This window comes from Anguilla anguilla, chromosome 9 (genome assembly GCF_013347855.1).
Source record: "Anguilla anguilla isolate fAngAng1 chromosome 9, fAngAng1.pri, whole genome shotgun sequence".
Classification (NCBI taxonomy): Eukaryota; Metazoa; Chordata; class Actinopteri; order Anguilliformes; family Anguillidae; genus Anguilla; species Anguilla anguilla.
In genome coordinates, this window is record NC_049209.1 from 51,603,662 (window position 1) to 51,619,441 (window position 15,780).

The 15,780-nt window shown below is 37.8% G+C and overlaps 4 protein-coding genes across 4 annotated transcripts; all 4 read left to right on the plus strand.

The window, feature by feature from the left end:
• Positions 1–147: 147 nt before the first annotated feature.
• Positions 148–2,054, plus strand: LOC118236683 (olfactory receptor 2AT4-like). The gene is made up of 2 exons (XM_035435247.1): positions 148–285; positions 1,026–2,054. The coding sequence occupies exons 1-2, from the start codon at positions 244–246 to the stop codon at positions 2,052–2,054; spliced, it is 1,071 nt and encodes a 356-aa protein (XP_035291138.1). The 5' UTR covers positions 148–243.
• A 1,716-nt stretch (positions 2,055–3,770) lies between these two features.
• Positions 3,771–5,703, plus strand: LOC118236689 (olfactory receptor 1-like). Its single transcript, XM_035435254.1, has 2 exons — positions 3,771–3,899; positions 4,624–5,703. Exon 2 carries the CDS (start codon positions 4,682–4,684, stop codon positions 5,651–5,653), a length of 972 nt encoding a protein of 323 aa, XP_035291145.1. The 5' UTR covers positions 3,771–3,899; positions 4,624–4,681; the 3' UTR covers positions 5,654–5,703.
• A 1,818-nt stretch (positions 5,704–7,521) lies between these two features.
• Positions 7,522–9,756, plus strand: LOC118236687 (olfactory receptor 51A7-like). Its single transcript, XM_035435251.1, has 2 exons — positions 7,522–7,648; positions 8,485–9,756. Exon 2 carries the CDS (start codon positions 8,543–8,545, stop codon positions 9,515–9,517), a length of 975 nt encoding a protein of 324 aa, XP_035291142.1. The 5' UTR covers positions 7,522–7,648; positions 8,485–8,542; the 3' UTR covers positions 9,518–9,756.
• Positions 9,757–14,677: 4,921 nt separating this feature from the next.
• On the plus strand, positions 14,678–15,649 carry LOC118236579 (olfactory receptor 51F2-like). Its single transcript, XM_035435070.1, has one exon. It carries the CDS (start codon positions 14,678–14,680, stop codon positions 15,647–15,649), a length of 972 nt encoding a protein of 323 aa, XP_035290961.1.
• The last annotated feature ends 131 nt before the right edge of the window (positions 15,650–15,780 follow it).

Sequence of the window (15,780 nt, forward strand, 5' to 3'; positions counted from 1 at the left end):
ACACACAACCAACGGTTATCATTATCATTGCATCATCATTCATTCATTTTAAACAATCCTTTGCCAGTTCTATTCCCCTTATGAGTTGACACTACAGAGTATAAAAACTACAGCAAATGAACCTTGTTTATCGAACACATTCTATAATCAAGACGAGAGATGTACATCTACTAATGCAACATACTGTTATGCATTAGTTTCCTGACTATAGAAAAAGATTCTTATACATGATTTTTCCATTTAATGCCAACATTTGTGTTCTGGACAGTTAGTCTACAATTATTGGTAAGTATTAGCAGTACTTTAATGTATTTTTTATTCATATAATCTAATGTGATGCCATTCACCAGCTAGCTTGATGTGCATAGCAATAAAATCACTTTCAAAATGGACTCTAAACCTATTTTACTATGCATTTAAAAAATTTAACAAAAGAATATTGAAGAATTTTAATGAGGAGCAAAAACAAATTCCATTGAATGTTTTGATACGATATTGTTCCAAACTTTTCCTTTTTAAAATTCCGAAAAGACAAACGTAAAATATCAGGAATTTTTATACATATCCTTTTCACTATAAATTGTTGATCATTTTTGTTGCAGCGTTCTGATAGAAGCTACTACTGCCTGGCATAACTGATATAACAATTTGTCTTTCATTCACATATAAAACATTATAGTCTATACAGATGATGATGGGTGAGAACTTTAACTGTAAATCTAGCCCTTGCTTTCAAAGACAAAAGGGTGGAATGAGAATGTAATATTTGTATGTGTTCTATGATGTCACAAAGGTGTTCACTGAAAGTATGACAAAGAAGAATTCTCAGAATGTTCTGCAGTCATTGATAAATAGGTTGAATTAAGCTTTGGAATTCTGTCTCTTGATTTTGTCATTTGAGACACACAAGATAATACATTTTGAGCTTGTATGTTGCTAGGTATTTGACAAACCACACATTTGTTAACTTTGTAGTGTTTGAGGAATTCATTTCTGCAGGTTAGTCTATTTTTCTTAATTTTCAGGTCCTAAGGGGCTGTTCTGTGAAAAATGAGAGACAGCGAAGAGCAAATAAACCTGTGATGAGCCCCTTAAATTCAACATTTTTAAATGCCACTATTGTGCATCCTGCATTCTTTTTCATCAGTGGATTTTCCGATATTCCCCACACAAAATACTACTATGTGTTCTTGTGCTTTATTTACATTTTGTCTGTACTAGGAAACACTTTTGTCATGTTTGTGATTTACGCTGACCACTGTCTTCACAGTCCGAAATACATTGCAGTGTTTAATTTGGCTGTGTCTGACTTGTGTGTAAGCACTGCACTTGTTCCTCCATTGATTGACACCTTCCTGTTTAAATCACAGTTAATCTCCTTTGAGGCCTGCTTGAGTAATATGTTTTTTGTTTTTTGGTTTCTCTTCATGCAGTCTTTCAGTCTCACTGTTCTGTCCTATGATAGATGTGTTGCTATATGCTTTCCACTGAGATACAATGAAATTATTACAACCAAGTCAATGCTGGTGATCACGACCATATTATGGATTATTGCAGGATTGGCCATTCTCATACCTGTACTTTTTATTAACAGACTATCATTCTGCAAATCCATTGTGATAAACAGCTATTTCTGTGATCATGGACCCACGTTTCGATTAGCATGCAATGACTACACTCCAAGTTATATGATGGGCGGGATTCAGCCTATTGTGATTTTTTGGCTTCCATTACTGTTTATAACGGGGACATACATTTGTATAGCCCGTGCGTTATTGAAAATTTCAACAGCCTCAGAACGACTCAAAGCCATGAAAACCTGCACCTCTCATTTGATCTTGGTGGGTGTGTATTATTTTCCTATATGTATCATCTATGGAGCAATCGGCTCCATCGTTCACCATAACGTCAGGATCATCAACGCATCTTTGGCGATGGTCTTGCCGCCTATGCTTAATCCAATCATTTACTCACTGAAGACTGAAGAATTCACAGAATCCATTAAAAAACAGTACAGAAGACATAAAATACACATCACTGTAATGAATAAATGAATAAATGTTTTAATCACAAATTACTGACTGGTATGTTTTAGCATGTTCATTTTTCCATATGCTCCAATTAACTGTGAACTGTAAGAGCAATTGGCAAATAACGTCCAATGAATGGAAATACAGTGAAAGATAGTGAGAGTTTAATTAACACATTGGAAATTTCAATGTGTGTCCATCGTTACTGCAGACTGAAAACATGCCTGTTTTTTTAGTTCCTTTGGCTCTATTGAGATTAACTGTCATCATCCACCATAGGATTAGTAACTATACAAATTCTACATCTTACAGTGCGTCCTTAAAGCCATTTGCTGTTAAAAGCAATCAACAATATTTGTAGTAAGACTTTAAGGAAAATCAATCATAGAAGGAACATGAGAGATGGCTATCTGGCTAGTCTGTGATAATATATGTGGTCATACTTTTTATTGTGCCCACAGGACTAAAAGGCCATCAATTTCAGAGTTCCTGAATAGCTCAGCCAAGAAAGGCACCCACCACCAGTGCAGGCTGGGAACTGTAGTTTACATATTACAAGTCAGAGGCTAAGATACGTTACTACCTAATTACAAACAACAGGGACAAACAGGAGATGGAGCTCAGTACTGCCAGGGTGTGGTTTGGTGGAAATCGGTGTAACAGGTGCCAGGTGTTCCTGTTGTCACACACTGATTGTCATCTGTAGTCAAATTCTGCTTGGCCTATGGGAAATGATATAATTAACCCCTAAACAAGTAGACAAAAGAAGTCTGTGTATCTCTTGTTGCGTCCTGATTGGCCCACCAGGCAACCAATCATATATGAGCCAACGTTGCTGCGAAATGGTAAAATTAAAGTGTACAATAAAATCGAAGGCCGAAATCTCAGGATGAGTTACATGTCTGACCCTCAGATTGTTCTGAACATTGAGAAGCATTGATGAGCAGTCTTGCAGAGTTAAAATATGAGATTTTTTATTTTATTGTACCTTTTATTCCATTTCACCTGCAGTTTGGAACACCTACTCTGCACTGATCATTGAAACCTCTGTCTCTGATTTAGAATGGGGCAAGCAAGCAGGTGTTCCCCTCCAAAGCACATGATGTCAGCTATTGCTTCTTATTATTCCAATGTTCACAAGATAGCAGGGTATAATAATAATAAAAAATAAATAAATAAATAAATAAATAAAATACTACTACTACTACTACTACTACTAGTACTACTACTAATAATAAAATACTACTACTACTAATACTACTACTAATAATAATATCAATAATAATAATAATAATAATAATAATAATAATAATTAAAAAATTTTGTGGGAAGGCAAGGTGATCACCTGTATGTTGCTTGCCTTGGCAGATTTTCTCTTTTCTTTGTGTGGCTTTGCCATTCATGGAGCATGTTAGACCCTGAGAATATTCCTTTTTTTTGCTTCAAAATTCTAAGCCAGTGTTCTAGAACTCCATTGTTTTCAGTTACCATCACGGATTATTACATCAGCATTAGAACGTTCAGTTCAGAATATTCTCATCACATATTTGTGATCTCACACCTTAAAGGGTTAAAGAAAGGCCCTCAAAAAAGCACACACAATCAAGCCTTATCATTGCATCACAGTTCATTTATTTTAAATAATCCTTTGCCAGTTCTTTTACCCTAATGATTTGACACAACAGAGTATAAAAACTGCAGTACATGAACCTTGCTTTTCGAACACATTCCATAATCGAGAGATGTACACCCTACTAATGCAACATACTGCTATGCATTAGTTTCCTGGCTATGGAAAAATATTCTTGTACATGATTTTTCCATTTAGTGACGACACTTGTGGTCTGGACAGTTAGTCTACAATTATTGGTAAGTATTAGCAGTACCTTAATATATTTCTTTATTCATATAATCTAATAATAAATGTGATGCCATTCAACAGCTAGCTTGATGTGCATAGCAATAACGTCACTTTGAGAATGGATTCTAAAACAAATGTAAAATATTAAATATTTCAATACTTATCCTTTGCACTTTTCATTATTAATCATTTTTATTGCATCGTTTTGATAGAACCTGCTACAGCCAGGCGTAACTGAGAAACAATTTGTCTTTCATTTAAATACAAAACATTATAGTCTATACAGATTGCCATGGGAGTTGCATGTATGGGAGAGATTTAACTATAAAACTAGCTCTTGCTTTCAAAGACAAAAAATGGAATGAGAATGTAATATTTGTATGATCCACGATGTCACAAAAGTGTTTAGTATGTTCATTATGACAAAGAATAATTCAAAGAATGTTCTTCATTCACTGATCACTGGGATGAATGAAGACTTGCAATTCTGTCTCAATTTTTTTGAGACACACCAGATAATAAATCTGAGCTCGTTTATGTAGATAATTATTTGACAAACCACATATTGTTTACTTTGTTTAAGAAATCTATTCCTGCAGGTTAAGGTTAAAGTTAAGGTTAGTGTGTACTTTATTGTCTTCCAAGGGAGAAAACTGTCTTGAATGAGAGAGATCCTACTGCATAAAAGAAAATCAGGATATCTCACTAAACCCATTTTTTCTTTAATTTCAGGTCCTAAAGGACAGCTTTTTCAAAGTGTGAGAAAAAGCAAAGAGCAAACAAACCTGCAATGAGCCCCCTAAATTCAACCTTTTTTAATGCCACTATTGTGCATCCTGAGTACTTTTTCATAACTGGTTTATCTGGTATTCCCCACACAAAATACTACTATGTGTTCTTGTGCCTTGTTTATGCTGTGTCTGTACTGGGAAACACTTTTGTCATGTTTGTGATTTACAGTGACCACTGTCTTCACAGTCCGAAATACATTGCAGTGTTTAATTTGGCTGTGTCTGACTTGTGTGCAAGTACGGCACTCGTTCCTCCGTTGATTGACACCTTTCTGTTTAAATCACAGTTAATCTCCTACGAGGCCTGCTTGAGTAATATGTTTTTTGTTTTTTGGTTTCTCTTCATGCAATCTTTCACTCTTACTGTTATGTCCTATGATAGATGTGTTGCTATATGCTTTCCACTAAGATACAATGAGATTGTGACAAATAAATCAATGCTGGTGATCACAATCATATTTTGGATTATTGCAGGACTGGCCGTTCTCACACTAGTACTTTTTGTTAACACACTGTCATTCTGCAAATCCACTGTGATAAACAGCTATTTCTGTGATCACGGACCCACATACCGTTTAGCATGCAATGACAACACTCCAAGTGATGTGTTGAGTTGGACACTTCCTGCTCTGATGTTATGGCTTCCATTACTGTTTATTACAGGTACATACATCTGTATAGCCCGTGCGTTATTGAAAATTGCAACAGCTTCAGAGCGACTCAAAGCCATGAAAACCTGCACCGCACATTTGATCTTGGTGGGTGTGTATTATTTTCCTGTATGTATCATCTATGGAGCAATCGGCTCCTTCGTTCACCATAACGTCAGGATTATCAACACATCTCTGGCGATGGTCTTGCCGCCTATGCTTAATCCGATCATTTACTCGCTGAAGACGGAAGAATTCACAGAATCCATTAAAAAGCAGTACAGAAGAAGGAAGATACAAATCATTGTAATGAATAAATGAATGCATTTTTCAATCACAATTGGCTGACTGGTACTTTTAAGCATGTTCATTTTTCCACACACTCCAGTTAACTATGAACTGTAAGAGCAATTGGCAAATTGAATCAAATGAATGGGAATACAGTGTTAGATAGAAATGCAGAATTTTATTTACTGAAGAAATTTTACTGTGTCTATCTTTGCTGAATACTGAAAACATGCCTTTTTATATCGCCTTTCTCTCACTTTACTTTGAACTGTGGGCATCTTCCTTGGGTTCACTTACTCTGTGAATGCTGTATCATACAGTGCGTTCTTAAACCCATTCGCTATTAAAAGCAATATCAGCGATGTGGACTATTTGTATTAACCTTTTATGGTGTAAGATAAGGCCTGGGCCAAGGCTAAAAGAAGTAATGATGCCGGTGACTGGATTCAGTAAAGGGCATTAAGAAACAAATGCACAGAATTGATAAAAAATACAGAAAGTGATTACTACCTTCATTTAATAAATGAAAACCTTAATGATCCGAGTACATTTTGGAAGTTGATTAAATCCTCATCGGGTTCTATGACACCCTCTACTCTTCCTGATCTTTTAAAGGTAAATCAAAATGAAATAAAGGGTACGCATAACATAGCAGATGCGTTTAATAAGCATTTTATCAATGCAGGCTTAGCCACTCTCTCAAATCTCCCTGTAGATGGTAAAGACAGTGTAGCCACCCCCCTAAGTTGCCCAGGAAATAGTTTACATTTTTCCCCTATTTCTCCCACTCAAGTTTATGAAGCTTTATCAAGTCTTGATTGTAAAAAGTCTGCTGGTCCTGACCAAATTGAGCCTTATTTTTTAAAAACAGCAGCAGATCTGATTGCGAGACCCATTGTCTCCATTTTTAATCTTAGTCTTACCAGTGGTTTGATCCCCAGCTCCTGGAAGTCAGCATTTGTCCTTCCTTTATTACAGCTTTTTTGTTTTACATGTGGCAAATAAATGTTTTCACTGCTATTTCAAATTGAAGTGTGACAATAATTTAAAAGTAGAATACAAAAGTACAAGTTGTGAAGAGCAATGATAACAACTCAAAGGACTGTCCCCAGTTTGAATCCCAGCCACTGGGGCCTTCCTGCGTGCAGGTCTCAAGATAGCAGGGTATAATAATAATAATAATGATAAAAATACTACTACTACTACTACTGCTACTACTACTACTACTACTACTAATAATAATAATAATTATTATTATTATTATCATTATTTTAAATATTACTATTATTATGATTGTTATTATTATGATGATTATGATTGTTATTATTATTATTATTATTATTATTATTAATAATAATAAAATGTTTATTTATTTGCAGCTGTTTTTTGTGGCAAATAGGTTAGGCTAATTGGAGAGTCTAAAATGCCCTTAGGTAAGAGTGTGTGAGTGAATGGTGTAGGCCCTGCAATGCATTGGCTGATTTTTTCTTTTCTTTGTGTGGCTTTGCCATTTATGGAGCATGTTTAACACTGAGAATATTCCTTCTTTTTGCTTCAAAATTCTAAGCCAGTGTTCTAGAACTCCATTGTTTTCAGTTACCATCACGGATTATTACATCAGCATTAGAACGTTCAGTTCAGAATATTCTCATCACATATTTGCCATTTATAAAGCACGTTCAGTTCAGAATATTCTCATCACATATTTGTGATCTCACACCTTAAAGGGTTAAAGAAAGGCCCTCAAAAAAGCACACACAATCAAGCCTTATCATTACATCACAGTTCATTTATTTTAAATAATCCTTTGCCAGTTCTTTTACCCTAATGATTTGACACAACAGAGTATAAAAACTGCAGTACATGAACCTTGCTTTTCGAACACATTCCATAATCGAGAGATGTACACCCTACTAATGCAACATACTGCTATGCATTAGTTTCCTGACTATGAAAAAATACTCTTGTACATGATTTTTCTACGCAGTGATGACTCTTGTGTTCTGGACAGTTAACCTACAATTATTGGTAAGTATTTGCAGTACCTTAATGCATTTCTTTATTCATATAATCTAATGTGAATGCATTCACCAGCTAGCTAGGTGTGCATAGCAATAAAATCACTGAAAATGGATTCTAAAACAATGATAATATGTGTTTTAAAAAAGAAACAAAAGCATATTGAGTCATTTTAATGAAGAGCAAAAACAATCTTCATCACATATTTTGACATGATAATGTTCTAAAACATTTCTTGTTAAAATGAATGAAAGACAATGTAAAATATTAAATATTTCAGTATTTATACTTTGCACTTTACATCGTTCATCATTTTTGTTGCATCGTTTTGATAGAACCTGCTGCTGCCAGGCGTGACTGAGAAACAATTTGTCTTTCATTTAAATACAAAACATTATAGTCTATACAGATTGCCATGGGAGTTGCATGTATGTCAGAGAGAGTTTACTAGACTAGAAAACTAGACTAGAAAACTAGCTTTTGCTTTCAAAGTCAAACGAATGGAATGATAATGTAATATTTGTATGTTCCACAATGTCACAAAAGTGCTTAGTATGTTCATTATGACAAAGAATAATTCACATAGTATTCTTCATTCTCTGATAAATTGGTTGAATGAAGACTTGCAATTCTGTCTCAATTTTTTTGAGACACATAAGATAATAAATCTGAGCTTGTTTACATAGATAATTATTTGACAAACCACATATTGTTTACTTTGTAGTGTTTAAGAAATCTATTCCTGTATGTTAAGGTTAAGGTCATGGTTTACTTTATTATCTTCCAAGGGATAAAATCAGAGAGATCCTACTGCATAAAAGAAAATCTTTTTTTTTAAATTTCAGGTCCTTAAGGACAGCTTTTTCAAGGGGTGAGAAAAAGCAAAGAGCAAACAAACCTGCGATGAGCCCCCTAAATTCAACCTTCTTTATTAATGCCACTATTGTGCGTCCTGAATACTTTTTCATAAGTGGTTTTTCTGGTATTCCCCACACAAAATACTACTATGTGTTCTTGTGCTTTGTTTATGCTCTGTCTGTACTGGGAAACACTTTTGTCATGTTTGTTATTTACAGTGACCACTGTCTTCACAGTCCGAAATACATTGCGGTGTTTAATTTGGCTGTGTCTGACATGTGTGCAAGTACGGCACTCGTTCCTCCATTGATTGACACCTTCCTGTTTAAATCACAGTTAATCTCCTTTGAGGCCTGCTTGACTAACATGTTTTTTGTTTATTGGTTTCTTTTCATGCAGTCTTTCACTCTTACTGTTATGTCCTATGATAGATGTGTCGCTATATGCTTTCCACTGAGGTACAATGAGATTGTGACTAATAAATCGATGTTGGTCATCACAGCTATTACATGGAGTTTTGCAGCACTGTCTGTTCTCATTGCTGTGGGTTTTATCAGCAGACTGTCATACTGCAAATCCACTGTGATAAACAGCTATTTCTGTGATCACGGACCCACATACCGTTTAGCATGCAATGACAACACTCCAAGTGATGTGTTGAGTTGGACACTTCCTGCTATGATGTTATGGCTTCCATTAATATTTATTACAGGTACATACATCTGTATAGCCAGAGCGTTGTTGAAAATTGCAACAGCTTCAGAGCGACTCAAAGCCATGAAAACCTGCACCTCTCATTTGATTTTGGTGGGTGTGTATTATTTTCCTGTATGTATCATCTATGGAGCAATCGGCTCCTTCGTTCATCATAACGTCAGGATCATCAGCACATCTCTGGCGATGGTCTTGCCGCCTATGCTAAATCCAATCATTTACTCACTGAAGACAGAAGAATTCACAGAATCCATTAAAAAGCAGTACAGAAGAAATAAGATACACATCACTGTAATGTATAAGTGAATAAATATTTTAATCAATGTAGGATTACACTCTCAGTTTCCCTCTTAATGGGAGTATCCCATGAGGGGGCTGTTATTAATAACAGGGAGCCGTTATTAATTATTAGTTGAATTAAAGGTGCAATGGGGCAGTGACAATAGATCTGCTGTTTCAAATCCCAGATGAGGCACTGCCATTATGCCACTGAGCCGAATAATTAACCTGTATTGCTTTGCTGAATGTCCAGTTATACGAATTAAAAATGTACAAAAATGCTAGTTGTCTGAGTTGCTTTTTTTGAGGACGCTAAAGCAAATACATTTGAATAAATAAAAAGTGCAGCGCTGTTGTCTCATCCATTGAACGCATGTTTAGACTAACGAGCTGAAGGATGACAGTGGTCTCACGGGCATGTGTGTGTGCAGCTGCTTCGTCAAAGTCCTCAAGAGTCGTTAGAAAAGAAAAGAGTCAACATCTCTTCATTAGCAGCGCATTTAAAACTCAAACTCCCAAGATAGCTGTGCTGTCTGATAATACTCAGTCAGACAGGTGCTCAAAGACAGCAGGCTAATATTATCCTTTTTTCGTAGAGATCTGTGACAAGCCTATTAAATCCCTTAGATGCCCTTCCTGGCCCATTCATCTCTAAACCAAATTCATTTGCATAAATTTGGATTGGGATGGCAGTTACGGATTGGCAAGGCACGCCCCATACTTGTACAGACTTGAGAGTTTGGCACTGTTCAGGGTTTCCAAAAGAAATAACCACGATAACCACAGACTCTCAGCCCTTAAAGACATTGCTTCTGTACTTTCTCACCTCACGTCAACACGGAATTCGGATAAAACGTCACACGTCCACACAATAAAGCCACAAATTTGGTTTATATTATTATATAATTCTTCTTCTCTTTTTTTTTTTTTTGCCAATTTCGTCATCACAAACGCTGCAGTCCCACAAATCAATAACTCTCCCCACTGGACCTTTAGCTACATTTTCTGCCAATAACAGTATCTGATCAAAGTAGTCTGATCTAGCCAATTGCTGTATACTTGGATACACAAGCAAAATTAACAAATGGCACCTGCCCTGATCAGGTAGTCTACCTTCTTTCAAATACTGAGCAAACAACAACATTATAGAATGTCTTTTTTTATTTCAAAGGCAAGCCCTTTTGCTTGAATTCTTTTGGGTACAAAAATACAGCCACAATTTATACAGTTTTATACAGTTTGGCATTTCGACCCAGTTTCACGTTAGCAAGCTTGGTAACGGTGCCTACTTAGTCGACGGAGCAAGAGTAACGTGAGTGAAGACGGCAGTGAAATAAGTCCCCCAAATCTGAATCACACTGAACAGTTTCAGATATTCTGACAAAATGTAATCAGAGCCAGACTGTGGTGTGGGGATGGCTGGTTTAAGCAGCCACACCTGCCCTGGGTCAAGCTAATTAGACCTGGCCAATTGGATAATTGATTAAGCATTAGATAATTGGCCAGGCTAATTGGACCCAGGAACAGGAGTGGCTGCACCTGTGCGTAGTGAGGTAATCACTGCGCACAGGTTAAATCTGCCATCCCCGCCCACACAGGGGAGCTTCGGTCATGACTGTTTTAACATCTGCTCCTTGGCGTTAACATCTTGCCAAACCCTCGTTAATAAAATCTGGACTGTTGGAACATCATCTCCCTGTGTCTCTGTGCTTGAGGGCCCCAAGGAAAGCCACTTCGGTGGCCTGTGGCAGGCGTGTTTGGCACAGTGGCGCCCAACGTGGGGCTGCTCCGGCACAGGAAAGAGGCACAGGAGGGCCAGCCAGGAAGCACACTGGAGGAGGGACAGCTGAGATGTTCCCGACAGGGCTTCGGGTGGATCCTCCAGGCCAAAAACGGGGAGCGGGAGATGACCACAGAGGGGAAGGAAGCGATCCTCAGCTGGGACGCTGGGGAGCTGGACCTGGCCGTGAAGGCAGGTCAGCTACGGGCGGTGTACGAGAGGTGGTCGTGCCGTGAGCTGGACTTGGCCGGGAAGGCGGGTCAGCCACGGGCGGCGCACGAGCGGTGGCCGCGCCGTATTGCTTCCTTTCTTGTCTGTTGGTGGTTTTAGTTCGTTGTTTCGGCCTGGTTGGGTTGCCCGGAGCCCGTGAGGGGGAAAGCCTGCACCAGCCTTCCAGCAGTGCCGACTGGCGGCCACCACAGCCATGAGGGTTCCTGGTCCCCAGCGCCACAAGAAGGCCAGCCCACCAGCCCACCAGCCCAGCCACCCCACCACAGCCCCTGGAACAGCCCAAGCCGGTGACACCCCCACCAGCCAGCCGAGCAGCCCAGGACTCCCCGCGCTCCGAGAGGGAGGAGGGGGGAGAGCTGCCTCATCATCCGGGGGAGGGTCACGACTGTACTGGACTGTTCCGGGGCCCTTAAAGTGTTAAGGGCGCTTGGATTTTTTTTTTGTTTTTTTTGTTGCTTGGTTGGAGTGCTGGGGGGGGAATAGGCTTCGGCCAGGGATTCTCCCTGGCCTCAGTTTGGCGTTGGGGGTATGTGGTGTGGGGATGGCTGGTTTAAGCAGCCACACCTGCCCTGGGTCAAGCTAATTAGACCTGGCCAATTGGATAATTGGTTAAGCATTAGATAATTGACCAGGCTAATTGGACCCAGGAACAGGAGTGGCTGCACCTGTGCGTAGTGAGGTAATCACTGCGCACAGGTTAAATCTGCCATCCCCGCCCACACAGGGGAGCTTCGGTCATGACTGTTTTAACATCTGCTCCTTGGCGTTAACATCTTGCCAAACCCTCGTTAATAAAATCTGGACTGTTGGAACATCATCTCCCTGTGTCACTGTGCTGGAGGGCCCCAAAGAAAGCCACTTCGGTGGCCTGTGGCAGGCGTGTTTGTCACACAGACCTAGGATTTTGGTGGCCCTAAACAATTCTGTCGGATGCGTTTGAGGGGGGGGGCGGGGGGCGGGGTGCGGGGGGGGGGTGGGCGGGGTGCGGGGTGCGGGGTGCGGGGGGGTGGGCGGGGTGCTGTACTTCTTACATTACATTGTTATGAAGTGTTCTGTTGCCATGCCATTTTAACTTTATACCGCTAATTCCGCAATAGGGGATGAATAACGTAATTACAATTATTTACCTTAGATAAACATTCTGCTTGGCCAATGGGAAAAATACAATTTACTTCTAAAAAAATAGACAGGAGAAGTCTGTGTATCTCTTGTTGCGTCCTGATTGGCCCACCAGGCAACCAATCATATACCAGCCAACGTTGCTGCGAAATGGTAAAATGAAAGTGTACAATAAAATGGAAGGCCTAAATCTCAGGATGTGTTGCATGTCCGACCCTCCAATTGGTATGAAAATTGAGAAGCATTGATGAGCAGTCTTGCAGAGTTAAAATGTGAGATTTTTAAAATTTATTGTACCTTTTATTCGATTTCACCGGCAGTTTGGAACACCTACTCTGCACTGATTATTGAAACCTCTGTCTCTGATTTAGAATGGGGCAAGCAAGCAGGTGATCCCCTCCAAAGCACATGATGTCAGCCATTGCTTCTTATTATTCCAATGTTCACAAGATAGGAGGGTATAATAATAATAAAAATAATAATAATACTACTATTACTACTACTACTACTACTACTACTAATAATAATAATAATAATATAAATAAAATACTACAACAACTACTTCTACTACTACTACTACTAATAATAATAATAGTGATTATTATTATTTTAAATTATTATTATTATGATTATGTTCCTTGCCTTGCCTGATTTTTTCTATTCTTTGCCTGCCTTTGCCATTTATTGAGCATGTTTAACCCTGAGAATATTCTATTTTTTCTATTTCCTCAAAATTCTAAACCAGTGTTCTAAAACTCCATTGCTTTCAGTTTCCATCACAGATTTTTACATCAGAATTAGAATGTTCAGTTCAGAATATTCTCATCACATATTTGTGATCTCACACCTTAAAGGGGTTAAAGAAAGGCCCTCAAAAAAGCACACACAATCAAGCCTTATCATTACATCACAGTTCATTTATTTTAAATAATCCTTTGCCAGTTCTTTTACCCTAATGATTTGACACAACAGAGTATAAAAACTGCAGTACATGAACCTTGCTTTTCGAACACATACCATAATCGAGAGAGGTACACACTACTAATGCAACATACTGCTATGCATTAGTTTCCTGACTATGGAAAAATATTCTTGTACATGATTTTTCTATGTAGTGATGACTCTTGTGGTCTGGACAGTTAGTCTACAAATATTGGTAAGTATTAGCAGTACCTTAATGTATTTCTTTATTCATATAATCTAATGTAAATGCATTCACCAGCTAGCTTGATGTGCATAGCAATAAAACCACTGAAAATGGATTCTAAAACAATGATAATATGTGTTTTAAAAAAGAAACAAAAGCATATTGAGTCATTTTAATGAAGAGCACAAACAATCTTCATCACATATTTTGATATGATAATGTTCTAAAACATTTCTTGTTAAAATTAATGAAAGACAATGTAAAATATTAAACATTTCAATATTTATACTGTGCACTTTACATTGTTCATCATTGTTGCATCGTTTTGATAGAACCTGCTGCTGCCAGGCGTGACTGAGAAACAATTTGTCTTTCATTTAAATACAAAACATTATAGTCTATACAGATTGCCATGGGAGTTGCATGTATCGGAGAGATTTAACTATAAAACTAGCTTTTGCTTTCAAAGACAAAAAATGGAATGAGAATGTAATATTTGTATGATCCACGATGTCACGAAAGTGTATGGTATGTTCATTATGACAAAGAATAATTCAAAGAATGTTCTTCATTCACTGATCAATGGGATTAATGAAGACTTCCAATTCTGTCTCAATTTTTTTGAGACACACCAGATAATAAATCTGAGCTCGTTTATGTAGATAATTATTTGACAAACCACATATTGTTTACTTTGTTTAAGAAATCTATTCCTGGAGGTTAAGGTTAAAGTTAAGGTTAGTGTGTACTTTATTGTCTTCCAAGTGAGAAAACTGTCTTGAATCAGAGAAATCCTACTGCATAAAAGAAAATCAGGATATTTCACTAAACCCATTTTTTCTTTAATTTCAGGTCCTGAAGGACATCTTTTCCAAAGTGTGAGAAAAAGCAAAGAGCAAACAAACCTGTAATGAGCCCCCTAAATTCAACCTTTTTTAATGCCACTATTGTGCATCCTGAGTACTTTTTCATAAGTGGTTTGTCCGGTATTCCCCACACAAAATACTACTATGTGTTCTTGTGCTTTGTTTATGCTCTGTCTGTTTTGGGAAACACTTTTGTCATGTTTATGATTTACGCTGACCACTGTCTTCATAGTCCAAAATACATTGCAGTGTTTAATTTGGCTGTGTCTGACTTGTGTGTAAGCACTGCACTTGTTCCTCCATTGATTGACACCTTCCTGTTCAAATCACAGTTAATCTCCTTTGAGGCCTGCTTGAGTAATATGTTTTTTGTTTTTTGGTTTCTATTCATGCAGTCTTTCACTCTCACTGTTCTGTCCTATGATAGATGTGTTGCTATATGCTTTCCACTGAGATATAATGAAATTATTACAACCAAGTCAATGCTGGTGATCACGACCATATTATGGATTATTGCAGGATTGGCCATTCTCATACCTGTACTTTTTATTAACAGACTATCATTCTGCAAATCCATTGTGATAAACAGCTATTTCTGTGATCATGGACCCACGTTTCGATTAGCATGCAATGACTACACTCCAAGTTATATGATGGGCTGGATTCAGCCTATTGTGATTTTTTGGCTTCCATTACTGTTTATAACGGGGACATACATTTGTATAGCCCGTGCGTTATTGAAAATTGCAACAGCCTCAGAGCGACTCAAAGCCATGAAAACCTGCACCTCTCATTTGATCTTGGTGGGTGTGTATTACTTTCCTATATGTATCATCTATGGAGCAATCGGCTCCATCGTTCACCATAACGTCAGGATCATCAACGCATCTTTGGCGATGGTCTTGCCGCCTATGCTTAATCCAATCATTTACTCACTGAAGACTGAAGAATTCACAGAATCCATTAAAAAACAGTACAGAAGACATAAAATACATATCACTGTAATGAATAAATGAATAAATGTTTTAATCACAAATTACTGACTGGTATGTTTTAGCATGTTCATTTTTCCATACGCTCCAATTAACTGTGAACTGTAAGAGCAATTGGCAAATAACGTCCAATGAATGGAAATACAGTGAAAGAT